The sequence below is a fragment of the Chaetodon trifascialis genome, chromosome 15, assembly GCF_039877785.1.
Source record: "Chaetodon trifascialis isolate fChaTrf1 chromosome 15, fChaTrf1.hap1, whole genome shotgun sequence".
Lineage (NCBI taxonomy): Eukaryota > Metazoa > Chordata > Actinopteri > Chaetodontiformes > Chaetodontidae > Chaetodon > Chaetodon trifascialis.
Genome location: NC_092070.1, coordinates 22,637,072 through 22,648,723, shown reverse-complemented (window position 1 = coordinate 22,648,723; position 11,652 = coordinate 22,637,072). Strand labels below are relative to the sequence as shown.

The window sequence follows — 11,652 nt, the reverse complement described above, 5'->3', positions numbered from 1 at the left end:
TGTGTATTCAGTAAAATGAAGCAAAAAGATGGCACCGCTGCATACTGTTGGATTAAGAAATCAATCAAGTGGCCATAAGATTTTGTGAATGAATTTGCAAATTTAGGTGGAAGAAATAAATCTGAAGTGTCAAGTTTTAACTCTCAGCAGCCAAAATGTGGGGATAAATGGTTTTTAGAAGAGATTGTTATTTAAGTGTCTAACTGGTCAATGAACTTCAGTATTTTTTTCTCAAAGTGTGTCAATCCTTTGCCCTTCTTACATTATTTTACTAAAACCACAAACTGATGTGATAAAACCAGAGTTAGACCCATAAGGAAACTGAGTGAACGCAGCAGAAAAGAGGACAGAAATTAAGTAACTATGTTAAGATGATGCAATAAACTGAGCACAGAGGATAAAGCAGATCCACTGACATACAGGTCAGGTTATGTCTGCAGATTCATGGAGGAACATCACAGTCGTCTCACTCTGCAGCCAAACGGGATCATAACCAGACTTCCATCCAACGGTCAGTCGTCGTATCCGCTTCAGCTGCTCGACCACACTGATGCAACCAGCTCCACTTCAGACTGCTGACACACTCTGAAAGTTAAATTTAGCATTAAGCCTCACCCATTCTGGTCCCCGTTATAGACCCTCACTCTTTCAACTGCTGCTATCAAGAGGTCTGCAAATCACTCTCCATGTCGCACACACACCCGTTGTCGGTGGTCACACGTCATGTGAATCAATTATCTGAAACTGACCATTAAAAACAAACCACGGCAGGTTTTCAAACAGACTCCAGTGCACTTTATTATGTTTGCTCAGATATATTAGAAACAGCCTGCGAGAAACCAATTTCACAGATATAAATTAAAATTTCCTTGATCGTATTATATTAATGCGGATACATTTCCAATGAAGCCACGGCGATGCTTTCGTTCCTTTTAAAATGTGGCTCGATGTCGACGGCGCGCTCCGTCCCAGTGGACTCATTTTAAAAAGTTCACCAAACTTTCAAACGGAGCTTTGACGAATTCAGAGAAGACATGAATTGTAGTGATTGATTTGATGGTGGAAAGGTCCCTCTCACTTGACGTGGACGGTTCACTGTCAGTCATTGAGGTTTAGCCACGGCGGATGGAGCGGGCGGTGACGGAGGCGCTAAGCCCGGAGGCAGCGGGTGTCTGTCCAGAGCATGGTGAGAGAAGCTGGAGGAAACGGTCTGAGCTGAGCTGAGCACTGCTCTCGAGTGCGCTTCGGACGCCCTCCCGCCACGGTCTTTCACATGGCTTTCACTTTGATCTGCTTCATCTTCATCTGCTTCTTCTCGATCTTCTTCTGCTCGCGCCGCTGGGCTGCTTCCTGGAAACAGAAACGTTTGAGACATGAGAATTAAGAGAGAGTGACGCTCGTCTGTTCAACATTTTGGGGAAATCTGTTGATTTGCTTTTATGCTGAGGGTTTGATGACACGTTGATATGACTCTCACGTCTATAAGGTCAATATGAAGCTACAGCCAGCAGCTAGATTAGCTTAGCTTAGCATAAAGACTGGCTAACCAACAACTCCCAGTTAATGAGGCAGAGACAGACATTATCGTCTTTCTGCTAAGCTGACTGATGGCTCAAGCTTCATGGCTCAAGCTTTACACACTCACATAAAAATGTGAGTGTGTAAAGCGAATAAACAGATTTCCAGGTCTTTAAATGTCTCCTTGCGGTGTTTGTCCGCTGCATTTCAGACCTCCAGGCGACGCTGCCTCTCGGGGTCCTCCTCGTTCATGATCCTCTCCTTCTCCGCCCTCTTCTTCTCCTCCCGGCGGGTCTGGGCTGCCTCCTGACGCTGAGCGTGAGTCTGCTTCAGGAAGTTCTCCTCCACACGGGCTCGGTTTCTGTCAGCTTTCTGTTTGCCCTAAATACACGAGAGGACAAAAGGGGCTCGTCGCTGCACTCTCGTTTATTCATCTGGATGTGACCCACAGCACAAGAGTCCCGCTCACCTCTCTGTTGAGACGGAGTTTCTTGACTTTGTCGATGCTGTAGATCACCATGTTCATGAGCGGGAGCAGACTGTCCATGTCTTTGGGAGAGGTGTTGCCCATGCCAGGCACTACGCACAGAAACAGTCAGTGTGCATTAAATGAATCAGTCAAATGAGACGATTGGGTCATGAGGTAAAGTTTTCAGGTAGGAGAGCCAAAATGTTCACCATTAAATGTAAACAGCAGCGTCTTCTTGGTCTCCGGCAGCTTTAAGGGCTGACCCTCCCTGAAAACAACACAGGAGCTTTTAATACCAAACCTGCACGTAAGGGACTAAAAAAAGATGAAAAGATTAAACAAACACTCACTCTTGCATAACTTTTGGACCAGAAAATTGGTCCGAGAAATGGATGGACTCGATCTTGTCAGCGTGGTTAGTGATATAATGCACCATCTGAAGATCGAAAACACATACAGACACATGAGAGAGCTGTGCTTCTTGGAGTAACGTCGTATGAGAGACGAGACCAAGAGACTTTACCTTGTTGTCCATCACTCCATCTGTGACCTCGCCCATCTCACTAAGAATAGCCAGGGAGTCGGGGAGGCCATACTTGGCCCCAGACTTCGGCTTGTCCCCGCAGAACTCACTCTATAAAAAAGAGAGGCCTTCACTGAGCAGGTAACAGAAAGGTTAAAGTACCGTAAACACAGCTTCAGGTTGCATCACTGATGGACATAAACTGTGGAGGACGTTTACCAGGTCCTGCATCTCCTTCTGAAGCCTGGCCATCGCCTTCTTGGTGCCGACAGCGAACACAAACGTGTCCATGTCCTCGTCATTCAGAGTCACTTTGATTTGCTGCGGACAGACAGACGCCGCTGGTGAGACTGACACCGCTTTAAGAAGTCCGCTGTTTGTGTGTTTTGGATTCACAGACTCCGTACGGACTCATCTGATTGGCTATCTGACTGATACGTACCACCTGATCACAGGCGGGCCTCATCATCCTGGCCAGAACGTTGAGCAGGTCCTGCCTCTTCAGAAACTGGAACAGACCACGAGCAACGTTAGAAATTACACAACACAGCGAGCGCGATGAGACGGCGTACGTGAGACACACGCGCGCACCTTGAGCTGGATCAGCATGCCTTCGCAGCACACACGTCCAGAGCACCACAGGTTGTAGATGTGCTCGTTCTCCTGATTCAGCTTCCCAGTGCTCACGGCTTCTTTGCTGGTGCCGTCATCGCCTGCGAATACAAGACAATTACCACAAGATCTGCTTCACACCGACTGTCGCCATTTCACACATTTGGCCATCACCACGAAGCACACGCAGCAGTGCTTCATGCCCTGCTGCTGTACTCTGGAGGCGGCTGAGAGGTGGAAGAACTCACCCACGAGTGCAAAGTTGCTCTCCAGGAGTTCTCTGTGCGAGCTGAACCAGGCCTGAGCGAGGCGACTGTTCTTGTTCTTGCCGATGATGTAGTTCATGATGTAGGCCAACAGGCCGGTCACCATCAGGATCTCCATGTAGTAACTCTCCCAGCTGTTCTGCAGATGTGCAGGAACCTGCAGAGAAACAGCAAGAGGCCATAAGTAAGACAGCTGCACCGGCTTTTCAGGCCAACACCAAAAAACTGTATTTGGAGGGTAAGAATGAAAATCATCAGTGCCCTCTAGTGGACAAACACTTTAGTATAATTTCACAAAATACTGTGCACTTTTATATCATTAATACAGTGAAATTGAACACCATAGATGAGCAAATGCACGTGGTCTGATACCCGTCAATTTGAAACTGTATACAGCTGCAAGCAATTGGTGGTTTGAGGCTACGATTTCAGCGCTTTCATGACCGTTTCTGTAAACTGTCTGCATCCCACTTAACCAACAAAATTCAACAGCAGCTACAAAACAACAATAACAACGCACACAGCGCTGATTAAGCTGTCCTGTGCTGCATGCCCCAAACATAAATGCATTTACAGGAAAGTTTCCTTTGCAGCACAAATCATGCGCACAGTCAGAGCCGAGTTAGATCACAATCAGCAGAAGACAGAGAGTGAGGAGACTTAAGCAATAAACCCGGCTTACTGTGTGGATTATGAGGGGGTCCTTCATGGAGTGGCCTGTCTTCTCCATGTCTCCAATCCCCTCAAATTCCTCCTGGTCATATTTGCTGTACATGTCTTGATCCTGGGGACACATAAACACAGATTCTGTATGATATAATGCTGGAAATAATAATTGTGAAAGATTTATGATGGAATCTCAAGCACAAGAGCGTGAACAGTAAAAAAAGACAACGCACCTGTGTTTCTACATCCTCAAAACCATCTTGGCCATCCTCCAGCTCCACTGTGGCTTCATCTTCGTCTTCATCCTCTTCAGCCTGCGAGGACGGCGAGGAGCGAGGCGGAGGGACGGGCTCCGCCTCAGCCGCTGGATCGTCATTCATGTCCTCAAACTCAGCAAAGTCATTGTCATCAAAGTCTGCTAAGTCCTCGCCGTCATCAAAATCATCGTTGTAGCGTCCCCTGGAGACGGGGAGGGCCAGGAGGAGCAGCAGCGCAGGTATGAGGAGGAGATGCGCACCTCGCATCGTGGGACCTGCATCAAAGTGGAAAGACAGAGTGAAGGAACGCGTGTAAGGGTGGAGGAGACGGAGGAGGTCAAATGCAGAAGTTCAACATGGCTCAAACAGACACTTAAGATTAGGAAGGAAAAATCTTACACACACTCTCAGAAACAAGAAGTCAAAGCTGTAGAGGTCAGCTCAGTTCAGCGGTGCAGGGTGTTAGAGTGTGAGCAGCCCACAGTTCATCACTTTGACCCTCCAAGGTGACACCAGACCAGGTGAGTCCTTCACAAGTCAAAACTGCAAACTGAAGATGAAACCTGACTGCTGGGGCAATTAGAGTTCACCTGTCACAGAGGCCAGGTCACACCGGTCCACATGAGGGTAACCAAGTGAGTCCCTGCTCTCACAGCGAGTACTCACGTGACAAATCACCAAGAGACAAAATCCCTCCTGACTGGACCGACTAGAAAACAATGACTAAGGAGGAAAAGGTCGCTGGTGTGCCAGTATTAAACGTTGTATGGCTGTAGGTACGCTGCTACTCTACAGGGCTCTTACTTCGTCTTTCAGGTGATCAATAATGCTACAGAATATCGAGCGAAAACATCCTAATAACAGAATGTGGTACTACTGGGGCAACGTAAAGGTTAATCTCAGTCAAACTTAAGAAGCTGTGACATATGCGAGAGGACCCAGAATCAAGCGGAGAGCTGCGGCTAGCAACACTAACTTTAGCCAACGAACCAACCTTTGGGACACGCTGGCTAACAGGCTAAAATAAGAGGCTATTTTTGACTTTCTGAAGCGGCATTTGAGTCAAAACTAACAGTGCGTTAAATTACCTCATGACATATGTAGGATTAAACCTCAAGCCGTAATCATAACACCGTAGCAGACCCATCCCCCAGCGCTCACTCACTGTATCATTAGCGGTTAGCAAATCTGGCATTAGCATGCTAACCGTGGCTAGCTAGCGCGGCGCTTAGCTGCTAGCAACCAACCTGATCCTGAAGTGAAAGACACGCTTTTTTCTCGACAAACACGATTTGGAAATGAGTCTTATCGAAACAAACCGAATGAATAAAGGTACTGAAGAACTTACCCAAAGAATTAGTGTGACAATAAACGTAACGCAGGTTCAGCTGAAGTAGCCTGTAGGCGTAGCTGGTGATGTTACGCTTGAACTAGCAAACTACTCGACACAGGACCGACCTTTCACAGCAAAAGTATCGTGTCTGGATGCATCGATGGCTCCCTTCAACACCTAGGTTCAACACGACGGAAATAACGTCACTATCACAACGCCTGCATACTTCATATTACTTTTATAAGTTTTATTTTGAATGGTTTTACCGGAAGTACTTGTATGTCGCTGTTACGTTACGTCTGTCTTGACGTTATAATTATGGGTCTTCACTGCCCCCACTGGTCACAATACGTAACTACACCTCTGTCTTCAATACAGTTTGTATTGTTATACTATTATGATGTCTTGTATACATTTTTAGTACATATAATCTAGTAAAAAAGCAAGCGTTTTATTGTCTTTATTTTCTACTCAGAATTATCATATATTATTATAGTTCCTTACAACAGAACTGAGAACATGACTGCAACAAGTACAGAGGAAATCCACGATTACTTAAGTTAAGCAACAATAACAGTCACATAAAAAAGTCAATAAAAGCCATTTAAGGCACATTTGATTTTATAATCAGTGCCATTTAAAAAAAAAAAAAAAGGTTACACATTATTAGGGAAAAATGTGTATTCTTCACTGTATTGAGATTGCCTTTATTAAGCCTCGGTTTGTTTCGTTAGAATCATAGAGAAAAAATATTCCACTTTGTAAAAACTAAATAGAGATAAAATAATAGAGAAAACAGAAAATTCTAACTGTCACGAACAGTTTTCAGTCAGATGTGCGTTTATAACGTGAAGCTAAGGTTTATAGTGCCCTCTAGTGGCCACAGTGAGTAACTATAATTTAAATCAAGTTGGACATAATAGCATAATAATTTTTCCGGTTCAAATGTTCAAAATAATAAAAAAAAAAGAAGGCTGTAGTTATGCACTGTGGCCACTGGGGGCTCCGCGGAGCTTGAATGTAACATCTGAATATAACACAAATACAACTTTTACATCAGTAAATGTGTGGTTGGAAAGTTGTTGCGTTGTCACTACATTCACATTTATGCTCATTTAAAATATAATGGTGGTGTCCTTGTTTATATTCTTTGTTTCTGACCAGACAACGAGGATATGCTCAGTGTGTGTGTGTGTGTGTGTGTGCGCGCGCGCGCGCGCGCGCGCGTGTGTTTTGTATTAATCCTAATTATGGAATGCATTTATCACAGATATGTAGTGCATATAATGCATTCCAAAGACGAAGACATCTGGAAATGAAAACAAATGAAATGAAATGAAACCAAATGAAATGAAATTAAAATGTAAACCAAAAAAATCCAACCTAAAGAATCAATTCATAAAATTCTAAACAAAAATACAAACCGTCTAACAATTTTGTCCGTAAGATGAGAAATTGTAGAAATCTGAGCATGAATAAGATGTTAGCTATTTCTATCAAATAAACTGTACCTGCTGTTTGTTTGTTTGTAAAGGCCAAATTTTCTCCGAAAAAGGGATACTTTTATTTTGAAAAGATCAACGGAAGTCCTTCGTACTCTGTTGGACTTGACCGCTCTTCAGATCGTAACGAGTAATGCTACTCTTTGTTAACTAAAGTGGTGAGAAATCTTGCTCTAAAACAAGATTTGTTTCATTAAATTATTATTATCACCACACCTGCTGATATTTGCTCTTGCAAGTTAAATATCTGGTAATAGTTTGCCTGTAGGACTACTTATTTCGTAGTTCGCTAACGGTAACGCTAGCGTGTTAGCTGCTCAGAACAACAGCTGCAGTTCGGGAGGATGTCGCTTCACGGCAAAAGAAAAGAAATCTACAAATACGAGGCGCCATGGACGGTGTACGCGATGAACTGGAGCGTCCGTCCGGACAAACGCTTTCGGCTGGCACTTGGGAGCTTTGTGGAGGAATACAACAACAAGGTGCGTAGTGTGGATGTGGCCATTCATCGGCTAACGTAAAGCTAAAGACGGTAACGTTAGCGAGCCAATGCTAATGCTAGCTGTCCTGCGCAGCGCTAAGATAAACAATCACAATGTCTGTTTAGTTGTTATTCCCAAGAAACACAAACGTACTGCATGTTCACGTGGAAACAGCTAGTAAAGCTGTCTTTAAATAGTGATATCCCATAGTAACACCGTATATAGCTAATGCTATTTCTGACCCGCGTTGCCCTGTCAACAGTCTTCCGGCTCGACCTGAAATAACAGGTTCTGTGTTCACACCTGTCCAGGTTCAGCTGGTGGGTCTGGAGGAGGAGAGCTCGGAGTTCGTCTGCAGGAACACATTTGATCACCCTTACCCCACCACCAAGATCATGTGGATTCCAGACACTAAGGGGGTGTACCCGGACCTGCTGGCCACCAGCGGGGACTACCTGCGCATTTGGAGGGTAGGATGTTAAATCAGTGAGCCACTCTGTTTCACTGTGTGACGCTTTTTCTCTGCACAAGCAGAAGGCAGAAAGTACTGAGACGGAGTATTACATTGCCTGGTTTTGCCTTTTCGTGTACTTTGTCCCCGTGAACCACAGCGTCCATGAGTGAAGGGGGTAAAGTCAGTGTGTGGAGCTTGGCCAGCTGGCAGCTGTGAGATGGTCACACTGATGTGAATTTATTGCTTGTTTGAAGAAGTCTGCTCACTGCCAAACTGCTTTTATCGCACAGGTCAGCGACACAGAAACGCGTCTTGAGTGTTTGCTGAACAACAACAAGAACTCGGACTTCTGCGCTCCTCTCACCTCCTTTGACTGGAATGAAGTTGATCCCAACCTGCTGGGTGAGAAGAAGAGAAAAGGCTGAGGATCGGACTTTGCCGCTCTGCAATTTGTCGTTTAACCTGCTCGTTGTCTCTGCAGGCACTTCCAGCATTGACACCACCTGCACCATCTGGGGGTTGGAGACTGGTCAGGTGTTGGGACGAGTGAACCTGGTGTCTGGACACGTGAAGACCCAGCTGATCGCTCATGACAAAGAGGTCTGTGTGTGTCTGCGCTGCAGAACGAAGCCCTACGTGCACAGTTTAAAATTAAGACGAGCGTCTCTCCGTCTGTGCAGGTGTACGACATCGCCTTCAGCCGTGCGGGAGGTGGAAGGGACATGTTTGCCTCCGTGGGAGCCGACGGGTCCGTCCGCATGTTTGACCTGCGGCACCTGGAGCACAGCACCATCATCTACGAAGACCCCCAGCACCACCCGCTGCTCCGCCTCTGCTGGAACAAGCAGGACCCCAACTACCTGGCCACGATGGCCATGGACGGCATGGAGGTCAGTTTGCTGTGGATTCTTTCAGCCTATCAGGAGCCAGGATTCTGGTTCCTTGTATTAAAATGTGAACTTTGGGAAGCCAAAGAAGCCTGAAAAACCCTTTCCAGTTCCATAAGATGCAGAAAATATGGATTTTTCTGGACACTTTAGCGGCATAGGCAAGCTCTTATTACTCTAATGAAAGTAGCTGGACGTGTGTCTTAGCATGCTGGACTTCTTTCACCCTGTTAGTCTCTAGCAGTAATATTTCTGTGTGGCAGGTGGTCATCCTGGACGTACGCGTGCCTTGCACTCCCGTGGCTCGGCTGAACAACCATCGCGCTTGTGTCAACGGCATCGCCTGGGCCCCTCACTCCTCATGTCACATCTGCACTGCAGGTAAAGGCGCCCGTGGATTGTGGGATAGCAACAGTCTTACAGGCTCATTGCACGTCACGCTAAGTGGATCTAATGAGGTACAACATCGGTTTTGAGACTTCTGTAACGTGTGAGACTGAACGTCGTCATAGATTGTACAGGTGTGCCTAATAAAATGGCCATCTTTTCACACACAATAAGGCTTTAACGTTTTGCTTGTGTTTTACTTGGATTAAGTAAGAAACACAGTTTAAAATCAAGGAACTGGTTTAAAAGATGTTTTTATCCAGATGTTCAAGGATCCTGGAAAGGCCATAAAACACACTAAATCCATCTTGGCTCAATGGCTAACTCTGGTTTTGTCTAAATAAACCCTTAAATTCTGCCTCTCTGGGTTGGCGGTCATAAACAGAGACGCGTCATAAACTCCCCTTTCGTTAAGTGCTTTTTTCTGGTTTATCAGCCTCATTTCCTGTCATTCCCCGTCTGAAACGTCCCTCTGAATGTCTCCCCTCCTCAGCCGACGACCACCAGGCTCTGATCTGGGACATCCAGCAGATGCCGCGGGCCATCGAGGATCCCATCCTGGCCTACACCGCCGAAGGGGAGATCAACAACGTGCAGTGGGCCTCCACGCAGCCGGACTGGATCGCCATCTGCTACAACAACTGCCTGGAGATCCTGCGCGTCTAAAGGCCACGGACACTTCGCCGAGGAAGAGGAGCGCCGTTTCAGATTTGGACTTGAGTTTCGGTCCTCGTCCCGCTGCTTTCAAGACGAGGACGAGGTCACGAGCGAACTTTCTGACCGTGTTTGGAGCATCACACACCTGCTCCACAGTTACCTGGTTTACATTTCCTCCCACCTCTTTTCTTCTATTAAAAGTGTTTAAGCTCTTATTTATTTTGCTCACAAGTTAGTGTTCAGCATCTGCACAGCCGCCGCGAGACGCCCCGAGCTACTGGCGCTTGTCCGCGAAAATCCGATTTTTATACTTGGTGTGGTTTCAGCCAGCTGCGAGATTATCCTGAAGGGTTTAGATGTTGTGTGTTTCATCTGTTTGATTTGTAAAGGTTGATACAAACTGCTGCCGAAGACGACCTGCGTAGGAAAATGTCGTAGCCTCGTGGACGCAAAGATCAGTTCATCACAGTCTTTTCAAATGGGTGTGTTTCCAGTATCCTCTCTCCAAATGGTCGTAGTATTGAGGCTCCACCTTGTGACCCGTGCGTTTTTTTTATTGTAAAATAACCGGAGAGTCACTGCAGTGGTGTCTGTCATCATGTGGTGTGTTTTTGTTTGGCTGGCGATGCTGCGAGGCGGCCATGTACAGCAACACTCAGAGGCCACCAGAGCAGCGTCCCTCAGCCTTTTTAACTTCCTACTTATTCTCTTCTTCTTCTTTCTTTGTAGAAGATTGTGCTCGGAAAGCTGCGTTTTCTTTGTGTTAGAGTGAGTCGTGAAATGGGAGGAGAGTGAAACAACTTCCTGTCTGTGTCCGCCTCTCTTTCTGTTTTTCAATAATTAAAGGGTCATGTCCTTGTAGCATGCCATTACAAGGCAAAATGTATATACATATAAATATATCAACCTCAGATGTTGGTAAGCCAAGTGTTCATGTTGTAGCTTTTTCATAAAGTTTATTATTGAATTTGCTCTAATAAATTGTATTCCTCCATGTCCTAGGAACGCACTTGTCCGTTTATTGCTTTGTGTGGTGACATCGCAGATAACACTAAGCTCTACGGAGGACAAAAAATGACTTTAAATATAGAAATAGCGATAACAGATAAATGCTGGAATCAATACAAAAGATTAAATAAATGCTGAAATCAGTTAAATGTGCAAATAACAAATATGTGATGTTAGCTTGCTATGAGTCCTCTCAGCTAGCTGAGTCAAAGCCACTACATGTAGCTCGTTGGCTAACGTCCCTCTCACATGAGGTTAGCATTGCTAGCGTAGCATGTACAGAGAGTTAGCTTCTGTCTGCCTCACGTGAGGTTTGGACCTTGTACCTCATCATTAACAGCATTTAACAAATACATGTTGGTGTACGAAAATCCAGATGTTTATCTTACAATTTATCTTTCTTTCTCGTCTACGACCGTGTGATGTTTGGACTTATGGGAGTTATTGTCTGATGTTAAAGAGCTGGTTTTGAGGGGGCACCCGGATTTGAACCGGGGACCTCTTGATCTGCAGTCAAATGCTCTACCACTGAGCTATACCCCCTGACACCCTCACTTGGGGGGTGTTTTTGGGACGTGTCCAGGGTCAGTGTTTACAGCAGACGGCACACTGAGAGCTTGGAGGTGTGGAT

General features: G+C 45.7%; 2 protein-coding genes and 1 non-coding gene across 3 annotated transcripts; 1 reads left to right on the top strand and 2 right to left on the bottom strand.

Moving 5' to 3' along the window:
* Positions 1-772: 772 nt before the first annotated feature.
* On the bottom strand, positions 773-5,843 carry ccdc47 (coiled-coil domain containing 47). The gene is made up of 13 exons (XM_070980404.1): positions 5,660-5,843; positions 4,288-4,586; positions 4,071-4,172; positions 3,371-3,545; positions 3,102-3,223; positions 2,953-3,018; positions 2,730-2,831; positions 2,511-2,621; positions 2,338-2,423; positions 2,197-2,255; positions 1,988-2,097; positions 1,732-1,899; positions 773-1,350 (listed from the first exon to the last, which is right to left on the bottom strand). The coding sequence occupies exons 2-13, from the start codon at positions 4,576-4,578 to the stop codon at positions 1,270-1,272; spliced, it is 1,473 nt and encodes a 490-aa protein (XP_070836505.1). The 5' UTR covers positions 4,579-4,586; positions 5,660-5,843; the 3' UTR covers positions 773-1,269.
* Positions 5,844-7,229: 1,386 nt separating this feature from the next.
* On the top strand, positions 7,230-11,018 carry dcaf7 (ddb1 and cul4 associated factor 7). The gene is made up of 7 exons (XM_070980406.1): positions 7,230-7,628; positions 7,940-8,098; positions 8,373-8,484; positions 8,564-8,682; positions 8,763-8,972; positions 9,233-9,350; positions 9,850-11,018. Exons 1-7 carry the CDS (start codon positions 7,491-7,493, stop codon positions 10,020-10,022), a joined length of 1,029 nt encoding a protein of 342 aa, XP_070836507.1. The 5' UTR covers positions 7,230-7,490; the 3' UTR covers positions 10,023-11,018.
* A 474-nt stretch (positions 11,019-11,492) lies between these two features.
* trnac-gca (transfer RNA cysteine (anticodon GCA)) lies at positions 11,493-11,564 on the bottom strand. Its single transcript has one exon. It is a non-coding gene; the product is annotated as a tRNA-Cys (tRNA).
* Between the last annotated feature and the right edge of the window lie 88 nt (positions 11,565-11,652).